The sequence below is a fragment of the Schistocerca americana genome, chromosome 3 (genome assembly GCF_021461395.2).
Source record: "Schistocerca americana isolate TAMUIC-IGC-003095 chromosome 3, iqSchAmer2.1, whole genome shotgun sequence".
NCBI lineage: Eukaryota > Metazoa > Arthropoda > Insecta > Orthoptera > Acrididae > Schistocerca > Schistocerca americana.
Window position 1 is genome coordinate 562,136,834 of NC_060121.1, and position 13,132 is coordinate 562,149,965.

Here is a 13,132-nt window from a genome sequence, read left to right on the forward strand (position 1 = left end):
TGACTACAGATGCACAAAATGTTCCTACAATGTAGCTTTTTTGCCAGTTATTGTAGCTCAGAACGCCAGAGATATGCTGTTCAGTCTTAAACTATTTCTGCTGCTTTACGTGCCTTTATCAGTACAATTACCTTTTCAGACTTCATTGCCAGCACTTTCTGCAACTCTGTCAGTATTTTGAGTGAATGTTTCATGACCTATATGATATTAAAAAATGAAATGAAACTATTTCAGTTTCCCTGCATAGTTTCACTTTGGAAATGCTGTTAAAAGTAACAACTTTACAAAATATTACTCTACTAAATGACGGTTACTATTATGACACTATGAATGTTTCCTGGTGACATGATGACATACATGTAGAAAAATTTCATAAGCAACATAAAAATATGGTTGACATTATTTCTGTACTTAGGTCAGCATTCTGTTCTGAATAATCTCTGTTTCATTTTGAATAGAAGAAAAAAATGTAGAAAGGCCCTAACTTTATAATTCAACACTGAAGAGCATTCTTCCTCTTGTGACATCTTTGTGACTGACACCAAATATTTCATCCCTTGCAAAGAATGAGAAATGCCTACATTCGCAGTTCAATAAAACATTTGTATCTTATCTTTCATTTAAATTTTTCAGTTCACCACAACCTGTTGCAGTCACATTTCCTTAATAACTGCCTTATCATTAAATGGTCATTTTGTTAGCCCATTGCTGTGTGCCCACTCACAAGATCTATTTGCTTGCGACCATCCACGGGCATCCACCATTTCACATATGGACAGTTGATCAGGAACAGCCTGCTTTACAGTGCCGAAAAATGGGCAGACTTGATTCAATATATTTTATGAGATTTTCCAGACATTCATGAATGTACCATTAAAAAATCAGTGCTAAACAATACATTATAAAAACAGAGATATGTTTCACTTCATGAGAAATACTGAAAAGAAATCCAGCTAGCAAATGTGTTCTTGCTGTACTAAAGGCCTGATCCTCAACTCATATTAAGTCATATTTCAATGACTGTCTTAGGTTGTTAAGACTGTATAATTCCTTCTTTATTATCTTCCATTTAATCACAATATATTAATAAACTGGCTCTGAAATATTTAAGGTGCTAAAAGAAAATTATTTTGTAGACCTCAGTAAATACCAGTAGAATAATAAATATATTCCTTACTTATAAAGAAAGCAAAAGAAATACTTTACCAAGTCATAATATTACTGTATCTGTTTAACTAAGTTCATAATATTATTGTATTTGTTTGATTGCAGGACAAAATGCCCATGTTCTATGAGCGACTGTATGAAGCACTGGAAATTCTTGTGGATTTCTTCCATGCTGAGCAGAAAGGTTTACCCCTGGAACAATTGAAATCATGTATGTCAGTCAATAAACAGCTTAAAATAACTATTAAAAATTATGAAGTGACAGCTACCTACATATGAAAAATTACAAAATCATCATCCAATCTGATTATCTATGCAAAAGTACATTTTTCATATAAGATTTCAAAATTTGACCAGTGGAACTGAAAGATAGGAATTACTAAACTGGGTGTATTGGAGACCCATCACAGATCTCTAAGTCCTTTAAAATTACAGCATACTGGCACACTGTGCATTTGTGTTTAAAAATTCACTGGAATATGTGTGGCAGAAAAAAGATATGGACTACCATTGTGTTTGTATTTCTTCTTATGTACTTCAAATTGAAACATGATAAAAATGACTGATCATACTTCTTAACATGTTGATTGGTCATAGGGATTCCTATTTCACAATCATGTACATTGTGTTATTTCATATACTCAGCACTTTTTATTTTTCAAAATGCACTGGCAAGACCATATTTGCTGACTATCTAAACTAAGCTAAGTTGTTCAATTAAAGCCAGCCAAAAAAAGACTGGGTCACCTGTGACAGCAGCCATGTCGTATACCAGCTCTGCTGCAATCATTACACAGGTTTTTATGTTGACATGCCTACCAACCAGCTGTCCACCAGGATGAATGGCCACCACCAAACTGTGGCCAAGAGCAAAGTGTATCACACTGTGGCACGACATGCAGCTGAACATAACATCCTTGATTTCAATGGCTGCTGCACAACCCAGGCCATCCGTATTCTTCCCTCCACTACCAGGTTTTCTGAACTTTGCAGATGGGAGTTATCCTTACAACACATTCTCTACCCTCAAAATTATCCTGGCTTCAACCTACAGTAACCCACTCCCCCCACACTCTCCATCCACTGTCTGTGCCTCTCCATCCTATTGCCTCCTTCCAACTCACATCCCATCTCTTCCTTACTGTGTGCTGCTCTCTGCTAACATACTCACTGATCTTTTCCCCTTCTCTGTTCCATTCCTTTTCAACTTCTCATATCCCTTTCCCCTCCCTCCCTGACAGCCTCATGACTCTGCGTCTGGCAGTCACTGCTGTCATCTGATTCATGCATGGTCCACCAGACAGTACTCTTCTCTCTCTCCATCCATACCCTGCTATCATTTCCCCTTCCCCATCCCACTGTGAACTGCTGCTTTTGTTCAACACAAGAATTTCATTCTGCAGCCAAAGATAGCAGCCTAGTGTGTGTGAAGTGTGCTTGCTTTTGTGAATTTGTGTTTGTGTTTTCTTCTCAGAAGAAGGCTTGGGCGAAAAGCTCAGTGTGGAACAGTCTTTTCATTGTGCCTGCTGCAACTCAGTGTGTCATCTGTACAGAGATTAGCAATCTACCCTTTTCATAATGTTGTTGATATGCCAACAGTGCTTGGTCTTCACCAAAATACATTAGGATGCAAAATTCTTAGTAAAATCTGTTACTATATGCTATCCATCTTGAGCTGACTGGAATCCAATCTTAGTAAAATATTTGCTGATATATGTAAAATTCTGAATAACATGGAAAACTTACAAGAAAGAATATGGATGAGAAACAGTGAGTGTTAAAAAAAAGTGGCAAGACTGGACACTCCCCAGGATATAATGTGCTTGACATCATAAATAAGAAACAATGTTTGTACATAATGCACTGGAATATAAATGGCCTAAGTGCTGTCTTTTCAAACACAAGTTATAAAGTTGACAAACTACAAATTATTCTTTCTGAATGTAAAAATGACAAAATTATTTGCCTGAATGAACATTTGCTTACAGCTGATAATGTTAAAATACTTAACGAAATCAAAAATTTTGAAATAGTCAACAGCTTTTGTACTCAAGAGCAACCATATGGATGCTCTTGCATATGTACTCATTCTGATATAAAATATGAGATGATTGTAATTATTTGACTGAAGAGAGTGTATTTGAAAGCTGTTGTGTTGGGTGAAGGGACATAAATATTGTTGTAGTTTCTATTTATGGAGTACCAAAAAGGCTACAACTGAAGCTTTTCTGGTCAGATTTCAGTGCCTGCTTGAAAAATCCAATAAAGAAAAAAGGAAGGAAATTGTAGTGGCAGCTGACTTCAACATTAATATTGTAGTTCAAAGCAATGTTGTGTCCAAATTCTCTGACATAATATGCAGTCAATGACCTGTACTGATGATATTTTAACAAATTATATGTTTGAAGGTATTTATAAATGTTGCTTAGATTTAGTAATCTCTGATCACTCTGCATTATTCATTGACAAAGAAATTTCATGTAACAAAAGCCATATAAAAACAAACCTCAATTTAAAAAAATCAATTGTATTTAGCTATGCGTTAAGAGAAGCAGAATGGCCTTATGACAGCTATATTTCAAATAGTAGTAACTTTGATAACTTTTTAAGTAGCTTTCTTGAAACATTTAGGGAAACTTATCCATTTAGAACTACATATAATAAGATGACTAGTAATCTTATATGGATAACTCAGGTTATAAAAATTGCTTGTGTCAAGAAGAGGCAACTCCACAGCGAACTGAAATATAATAAAAGTAGGCATTTTACTGAGTAGGCCGGACATTATAAAGCTATATTTTAAAAAGTTGTGAAGGCAGCTAAACAAATGACAAACAATAAGTTCATTTTACAACATTCAAGTAAGACAAAGACAATGTGGCCCACTGTCAGATCAGAGTAGGAAGCTTGTGGTAAGAGATGGAGGGGGGGGGGGGGGGGGGGGGAGGGACTCTAGAACTCATATTCTGCCAGTGATGGTACAGGATACAGTTTTGGTAGCAATGTCAAATATATTAACATTTTGGAACATGGAGCACTGTGTAGACCACGATGTGGAGATAGGGAGAACTGCAGGGGTGGCAGGCATATATTCCATTGGCCTCAGCCACACGTTGTAATGATGAATTGATACTGTCAGATGTTGGTGGGAGTAGAGTTGATCATGACGCCAATGCCACTGGAAGCTTTATGCTTATGTGGAAAACATGTGATAGCTTCATGTTCTTATATTTGTAGAGGTACCCACCATAGATTTTGTCCATAGTGACGAGGACACAGTGCCTCTGCTGGAGAATCATGGACTAGATGGTGTCCTGTCATGCATCTGTGGATATAGTCGGTGGAGAAGAGTCAGCAGGGCTCAGCTGTAGAGTAGCTCCACTGCACTGTACTAGCTGATGATGGTGGCCTTTTATGTGTTCAAAAACTTTGTTGGAGCATCGTCAGTTGATGTGGGCCAGACAGTTATCTTCAAGTTATCATTAAGAGTCCAGATCATTTGTTTAGCTCCTCCGTTTGAGTGCAGGAGAAGAGGAGCTGGAAGCAGATGTTTAATTCTGTGATGTTTGGAAAAGATGAAGAAGGCTGACAATGTAAATTGTTACTATTTATGGAATATAACTTGAATAAAATGTATTATAGTGTGATGTTAATACATTGTACTGAAGTTATTAAAATGTAAATTGTGGTCCTCTGTCAGATGCAAATGTATGAGGAAGATCTTCAGTGGTGATATTTGTGTGAGGGCCTGGGCAGTCATTTCTGTCATTTCACTTTGTAGGCAATGTATGTATGGGAATTTAGATTACGCTTAAAGACTGTGATTCACATGACATTGAAAAACAGGACCTGCAAAGTTGATGTGAATGCAGTTGTATACACCTGCTGGTTGTGTTCATTAAGAAAACACTTCAGTTAGTGCATGTCTTTAGTGGGTTTTAATGTTCTGTGTTATTGATTTTCTTATTGATTACTGGCCAGCAAACATGGTGGCAAACCTTGACTCCCATATGGATGGTATTCCAATAACCTGCTTCGAGCAGTGATTGAATGTTAGTCTGAAGATTGTGTGGAATTACCATGAGATGAGAGTGATGCTTCATTGCTATCAAGAGCTCTTTCTCAGAGTATAATATGATGTTTCAGAGCAAAGCATTCTCTTAATGGTGATGACAACTGGAGTGGTAGATGTTCTGAGCAACCTGTCCCTGGTTCTTTCGGGACACATTTCTGTGATTTATTTGCAACTGCAGAAGTAATGACTGAAAATTCTTCAGGCAGAAAGTGTGCTTCTGATTTAACTAAACGGATTATTCTTTCCAGAGTGATTTTTCATGTTTAATATTCTTTCCCAATCAGTACGCAATGAAGTTAAATGTCAAAGTATATGCATTTTAGGTATAACTACACACCGTTCTTGCACAACTTAATTACCACTAGGAATAAATTATTACAAGCAAATTATGTTTTACTTGTCTTTCACTCTTGCTTCCTGTTTGTTATTTTTGTTACATGATGATTCTAACATTTTTTCTATGCACTTTTCGCCATTTATTGTCATCAGATCAGCTGTTCACAGTACCATTTAGGTTGAAAGTCAAACAGAGACTCACTAACACAGTATGAGAATCATCAAAGTATTTTTGCAGGATAAAAGCAAAACACAGATTCAGACTGAGTCTGAGATACATTTGGAGTGTACCATCAAACAATGGAAAATCCAGGAAGGAATGTAACAATATTAGAGAAGGAAAGTTGCTACTCACCATATATTGGATGCCGAGTCGCAGATAGGCACAAAAAAAAAGATTCTCACAATTATAGCTTTCGGCCATTAAGGCCTTTGTCAACAATAGACACACACACACACACACAGACACACACACACACACACACACACACACACACACACACACACACACACACACACACGCCCACACACACGACTGCAGTATCAGGAACTGAAAGCCTCCCCCCTCTAGAAGCATGAAGTGCTCCTGCATATCTTGCTCGGCTAACACTCTGGAAGATGATTTCTTCCTTACCGAATTCAATATTAGTGCCCACAAATGACCTGGAGAGTGCATCTCCATCAGTGTGGTGTGATACAGATTTGAAGACAATCTTACAGTTGTAGATTAATAGAAATAGAGCCCACATATGTATGCATTGTGCTGTTTTTATCTGGCAATGATGAGCAGGAGCTGAATAATGCCAGTATAAGTTTTTGATATATTATTAAGTACAAATATATCCCATAGAAATATATGTGTGAAATTTTTTCCTTGTGTTACTTATTTTAAGTGCCACTTTCTGTATATCTGAGTAATTTTGTTGCACAGAATAAAAGATTCTTTAAATAAAATCTCTATTGAGTGTTTGGACTGATCGTTTATTTATTTGATTAAACTGTCTCTATTCTTTATTGTGAGCTGCCTATGGCCAGTATTAGTGGCTTTATGGTTGAATATGTTGTTAAAATGCTTTTATTAATAAGTGATAAGGTCTCTCACATTTTCAGGTTATGTGGACTGCCTTCTCTTTTTTTAAGTTTATTGAGGGAATATGAACTTTGCACAATGTCATAATTAAGCTAGGCTTAATAATTAAGTTTCTCAATAAAATATTGGTCTTCTTTTATATCCTGTGGAGGAATGTTGTTTGATCAGTTCCCGAAGATGTTTTTGCATTAAGAGAATGCCCTGTTTTCTAAGTCTACATCTCAGGTATTTAGTCAATTTTTGGTAAAACAATCAGTTCTGCACGCTGCACTTCAGAGACAGCTTGGAACAGAAGTTGGGATTGTGGAAGATTCTGGCAGGTGTTTGCACCTATGATGATGAGAATGTCATCAAATTAATCTGAAACAATATTTTTTTCTCATAATCAGCAAGTTAACTAATAGCTTTCGAGAATCTCACGGCTCAGCATCATTAAGTCAGCTCATTTCTTTTCTGTGTGCATAATTACACACACTTCATCAGGTAAAACTTTGTCCAATTTACTTGCCATGGAAGCACGCTGCATTTTCATGTGAACAATGATGTTTAGGCTATTTTGCAAAACAGTCTGAGTAAGACAGAAGAGGGTTTTATTGAGGATGTACAACCAAGAAGCTTTTGGAGAGCTATGAATTATATTCATAATAACACTGTTTCTATGACACTGTAAGAGTTCCGTTAAAGTTGTCACTTCTGAATACTGTCCTCTGTTCTCTTGAACTTCCTGCTTTACTGAGCTGTCTCTTTATATTCATTCAGTTTAATCAACTGAACTGCAGCATGTTGTGGAATTCTGGCCAATATTCTTTTTCCATTTCTGTAGCTAACTCAAAATCTTGTGCAGTTTGTAGAGTGTAATCTAGTAACAGGTCATGTTTGTGTTGGTCATGTCAGCACATAAAGTTACTATACCAATATAGACCTTTTAATTATAAAGTCCACTCATGTGGACTCTGATATGACTCTGATGGTTGCTTTTTGTATCTGTAGAATCTGAGTTGACAGTGCACAATGTGGATTTTAAGATCATGATATGTTGCTAACATTTCACCAGTTTATCTAGATACTGTAGAGAACAAACCCTTCTAAAAAGACATAGAACTTTGTGAGTAGACCAGAATAGAAAAAAATATTTGAACTTCTCAGTCTATTCTCTTACATAGCTGTGAAGTGATAAAGTATTTCATGCTGATACATTTTCCAACTGTTGATTTCTCAGAATAAAGGGTATTTTGGGACTGTCAGTTTAGGTGACACTGTGACTGTTTATGTCACTAGTTGTTGGTGAGTGGTTGATCATCTGTTACTTTTGTAGTTCAGCTTCTTGTTGTTGCATTTCCACCTACTTTTATTATCTTGTTGCTTTACCACTGCTGTGTCCATGAGTCTAAATCCTCATCACCAGTGTTGCATTGTCCATTAATTAAACATGACATTTTCAATTTTTAAGTTTTATTTGAGGGCTAAAAGCACTAATTCTTTATAGTATTTATTTTTCATTCTTTTCATCACTGTTGGAAGTTACAATAGATAACTGAAACATATAATTTATAACATTTTCAATGCTTAAACGTTTACTATTAAACTCAAAAGGGAAGAGTTATAATACACTGTCATCAAGGGAAGTGAAATATATATAAAAAGAAGTGATTGAGATTTCAAGTGAGCCAGATGAATTTATGTGCTGTTGCTCTATCATGATTGATTTATTCTCTGTTAGTAATTAACTATTAATAAGTAGAACAATTGTTAATCCTTTTTAATTTTGCCTTTTTTCTGTGCATTTGCTTCAAATTTATAAAACTCAGGATTTAATACAGTTTTTTAATTTGCATGCTTGGGAAGTGCACAGCATTTCTGATTTCACCAGTACAGTTTTTGTCTCAGTTTCCTTTAATATTAAGTCTTTACTTCCATTTTATAATAAATTTTGTTTTATTAATGCATGATGATGTACATAACAGCAACATATTGGAGTGTGGAACAACGTCTGCAGTATCACAAGACAGACACAGAAGGTCTGATAAACCTGTATTACCAACAACGTTTGCAAGATCAGCTGGCAACAGAAAGCACCGAGTACGGCGTTCTTTCAGTGCGTGCTTACTTCAACCATGACTCCCTTTGTGTTGAAGTTCTGAATGCACGTGATGTCATTCCTCTGGATCCAAATGGTCAGTAATTATTTATAATTTATTCAACAATTAGTAACTGTCAATTGTATAAGCAACACACCTACATTTAAAACCAATAATATAAGTGGTTATAAATATACTTAAGATCTAGAGTCACAAACTGCACAAACTGAAGTGTCTGTGGAAGTAAGTACTCCAGTCTAATAGTATTTATGAATTTCAAACATTATGGTTGCATTGTTAGGAACAAAGGAGCAAAAAGTGAATGAGGTAACTCAGCGAGAAAAGAAGTAGCAGCAAAGTAAAACAAATAATTTGTAATCCTGTACCAAGAAATCTTCTCATTTTTTCCCTGTTATATTTAGTGTGTATGAAGGAACTTCTATTTTGGTGAATCTTTGATCTCTTTATTTACTTAGTGCAGTGAATTGAATCAGTGAATGTGATTGGAAAACGTCCTTAAATGTTAGTACTGCAAAATAAATCAACAATTTTCTCCTGTCAGCCTGTTTTCTGACTTGAACCTGCTTTCAGTGCACAATCATACTCAGCCATCCAAACATTATGACATATGTGGTAGTCATACAATGAAAGACCAGGACTGTTAGGCAAATATTTTCCAGCCATATCTCTCACCAGTTCCATAGTACATCAGAAGACATTATCATAGAAATGGACAATGTTCTTGAAAAGCATTTCACAGTGTTTGAACTCTACTCATTTCAGCTCGTACTGTGGAATTTCTAACAAGCAAAAATGACATGCAAGTGTCAAAAACAAGATTTAACAGCACATGTACAGTTTTTCGAGGTCATAAAAGTTCCAGGACAGGTTTTTTTTACAAATAGAAAATTGTGTTTACCAAGTAATAATCCTGGCTCCTATCAGAGTTCAGCTATTTACACACAGTTGCCAACATTTCTGGAGGTTTTGGAAGCTAGCAGGCAAATTTTCAGCTGTGATGATTGTAATCTCAATTGTCACAGCCCATTAGTTGTTTGTGATATCTTGATGAAGCTCTCATTTCAGACAGCTTTTCATTCATGGAAACAAGAAAAAATTGCAAGGTGAGAGGACAGGTGAATATGCCAGGTGTGGAATGGCAATAAGAGAAGGCCTGGTCAGATATGTGGTCCTGCAAAATTATCATGCAGTAATAACCAGTCCTGAGAACACTACAAACCAGGGTGGCAACATTGCAGTGCTTGTCGAAAATGTTTCAAGACTTCAGTGTAAAAGTTTGGTTCACTGTTTGTCCTGGAGGAACATACTCAAGGTGAACTGATCCTTTACTATCAAAGAATGCAATCAACATTGTCTTTGTCCTTGAAAGTTGTCATTTGACTTTTTTCAATGCTGGTGATCCAGGACTCAGCCATTCAGTACACTGATGCCTTGTGTGAGGGTCATGCTGGTAGCACCAACTTTCATCCCCAGCAATAGTCTTTGACAGAAATTTTATTTTATTTTACTTTACTTTATTTTACACATCTAGTTCTGTAGGACCAAATTGAGGAGCAAATCTGGAATGTGTCAGAACATGAAATTACAACATAAAAGTAATAATAGATAAAATAAAATGTTTATAAACCCAAAAAAAAGACAAGTCATAAGTGTATGTAAATGCAGTCAACAATATAACACAGGAATCAGCTTAATTTTTCAAGAAACTCCTCGATAGAATAGAAGGAGTGACCCAGGAGGAAACACTTCAGTTTCAATTTGAAAGCATATGGATTACTGCTGAGATTTTTGAATTCTTGTGGTAGCTTATTGAAAATGGATGCAGCAATATACTGCACACCTTTCTGCACAAGAATCAAGGAAGTGTGATCCAAATGCAGATTGGATCTCTGCCAAGTATTAAATGAGTGAAAGCTGTTAATTCTTGGGAATAAGCTGATATTGTTAACAAGAAATGACAGTAAAAATATATGTGATGAGAAGCCAATGTCAGAATACCCAGACTAGTGAACAAGGGTCGACAAGAGGTTAGCGAACTTACACCACTTATTGCGCAAACTGCCCATTTTTTAGCCAAAAATATGCTTTGAGAATGGGAAGACTTATCCCAAAATATAATACCGTATGACATAAGTGAATGAAAACAAGCAAATGTGACTATTTTTAGTCTCGACCTATCACTTCTTTTAGATATCATTCAAATTGTTAACAATGGAAGTATTAATTCCTTGAACAAGATCCTGAATGTGGGCTTTCCATGACAGTTTACTATCTATCTAAAGACCTAGAAATTTGAACTGTTCAGTTTCACTAATCATATGCCCATTCTGTGAAATTAAAACATCAGGTTCTGTTGAATTGTGTGTTGGAAACAGTAAAAACTGAGTGTTACTGTCATTTAGCGTTAGTTTGTTTTCTACAAGCCATGAACTTATGTCATGAACTGCACAATTTGAAATAGAGTTGCACACAACATCCTTTACTACCAGGCTAGTGTCATCAGCAAACATAAATATTTTAGAATTACCTGTAATGCTATAGGGCATATCATTTATATAAATAAGGAGTAGGAGTGGCCCCAGTACTGATCACTGGGGCATCCGCTATTTGACCGTGCCCCACCCAGACCCCACATCACAACCACTCTAAACACCATCAATAATGACCTTTTGCCGTCTGTTGTTAAAGAAAGAAGCAAACCAATTGGGAGTTACTCCCCATATTCCATAATGGTCCAACTTCTGGAACAATATTTTGTGATCAACACAAACACCTTAGTTAACTCAAAAAAGATGTCTACCATTTGAAACCTTTTGTTTAATTCATCCAGTAGCTCCGAGAGAAAAGCGAGTATACCATTTTCAGTTGTTAAACCACTTCTAAAGCTGAACTGTACATCTGATAGCAAATTATGTGAAATAAATTGATCAATTATCCTTACATACACAGCCTTTTCAAAAACTTCAGCAAACACTGATGGCTTAGAAATAGGTCTAAAATTGTCTACATTATCCCTTTCTCTATTCTTATAAAGCAGCTATACTACGGAGTACTTTAATCGTTCAGCAAATTGGCCATTCTTAAAGGAAAAATTACAAATATGGCTCAGTACATGGCAAACATGTACAGCACAGTACTTTAATATTCTGCTAGGCACTCCATCATATCCATGAAACTTCTCAGTCTTCAGTGATTTAATTATTGACTCAATCTCCCCCTCGTCAGTGTCACAGAATAGTATTTCAGGAATTTCCAAGAGAGTTATATGATTCCCTGTAGAAACTAAGTTTTTATTTCATTCACCAGCAATGCCCAGAAAATGATTGTTAAGTACTATATATATGTGACTTATCAGTAACAGAAATATTTTACTACGAACTGACTTTATAGAGTCGACCTTGTGCTGCTGGCCAGGCACTTCCTTCACAACTGACCATATAGTTTTAATTTTCTCCAATGAATTAGCTATTCTATTTTCATACCACATACTCTTTGCCTTCCGAATAACATTTTTAAGCACCTTACAATACTGTTTGTAATGGGCTACTGTAGCTGGATTGTGACTACTTCTAACATTTTGATATAATTCCCACTTTGTTTTTACATTATATCTTTATCCCACTAACCAACCACCCAGGCTGACTTTTACTGCTAGTACCCTGTTTAAAATACTCTAATGGAAAACAACATTCAAAGAGCATGAGAAAGGAAAGCACTATATTTGTCATCAATGTTATCAGCACTATAAACATCCTGCCACTCTCATTCCTTAATAAGGCTTAAGAAACTCTCTGTTGCAATTGGATGAGATTCCTTATATAGTTCATAATTATATAAAACATTTGTTTGACTACAAAAACCTATTTGCATTAAAATTTGTGCCCGTGGTCTGAAAGGCCATTCACTCTTTTACTAACAGAATGTCCATCTAGTAATGAAGAATGAGTAAAAATATTATCTATGGCTGTGCTACTGTTACCCTGCCCCCTGGTTGGAAAAAACATAGTCTACATCAGATCATATGAGTTTAGGAGATCCTCCAACTTCCTTTTTCCTGCACAATCACAAGCAAAATTAATATTGAAGTCAGCACATTTAACTCATTTTTGTTACTTCCTGTAAAGTGGACCAAGAACCCTTCCAGCATGAGCAGAAATGCTCTGAAGTCAAGAGTTAGAGGATCTATAAACAACAAGAATTAGAAGTTTAGTTTTACTAAATTCAGTTGGCCTTGTGCAACATTCAGATACCTGTTCTGTGCAGTGCCATGATATGTCTATGGACTCAAATGGACTTCTGTTTTTTATGTACATGGCCACTCCCTCACTACACAAAGAACTCCTTGAAAAACAGCCAGCTAATCTG

The 13,132-nt window shown here is 36.0% G+C and overlaps 1 protein-coding gene across 1 annotated transcript in view; it reads left to right on the plus strand.

Annotated features, from left to right (window-relative positions):
• Nucleotides 1-13,132, plus strand: part of LOC124606222 (BAI1-associated protein 3) — a 514,351-nt gene that overhangs the window by 412,834 nt on the left and 88,385 nt on the right. Inside the window, exons 21-22 of the mRNA XM_047138196.1 lie at nt 1,273-1,378; nt 8,633-8,842. Of these exons, the coding sequence (XP_046994152.1) occupies nt 1,273-1,378; nt 8,633-8,842 (316 nt within the window). The remainder of the gene's footprint in view (nt 1-1,272; nt 1,379-8,632; nt 8,843-13,132) is intronic.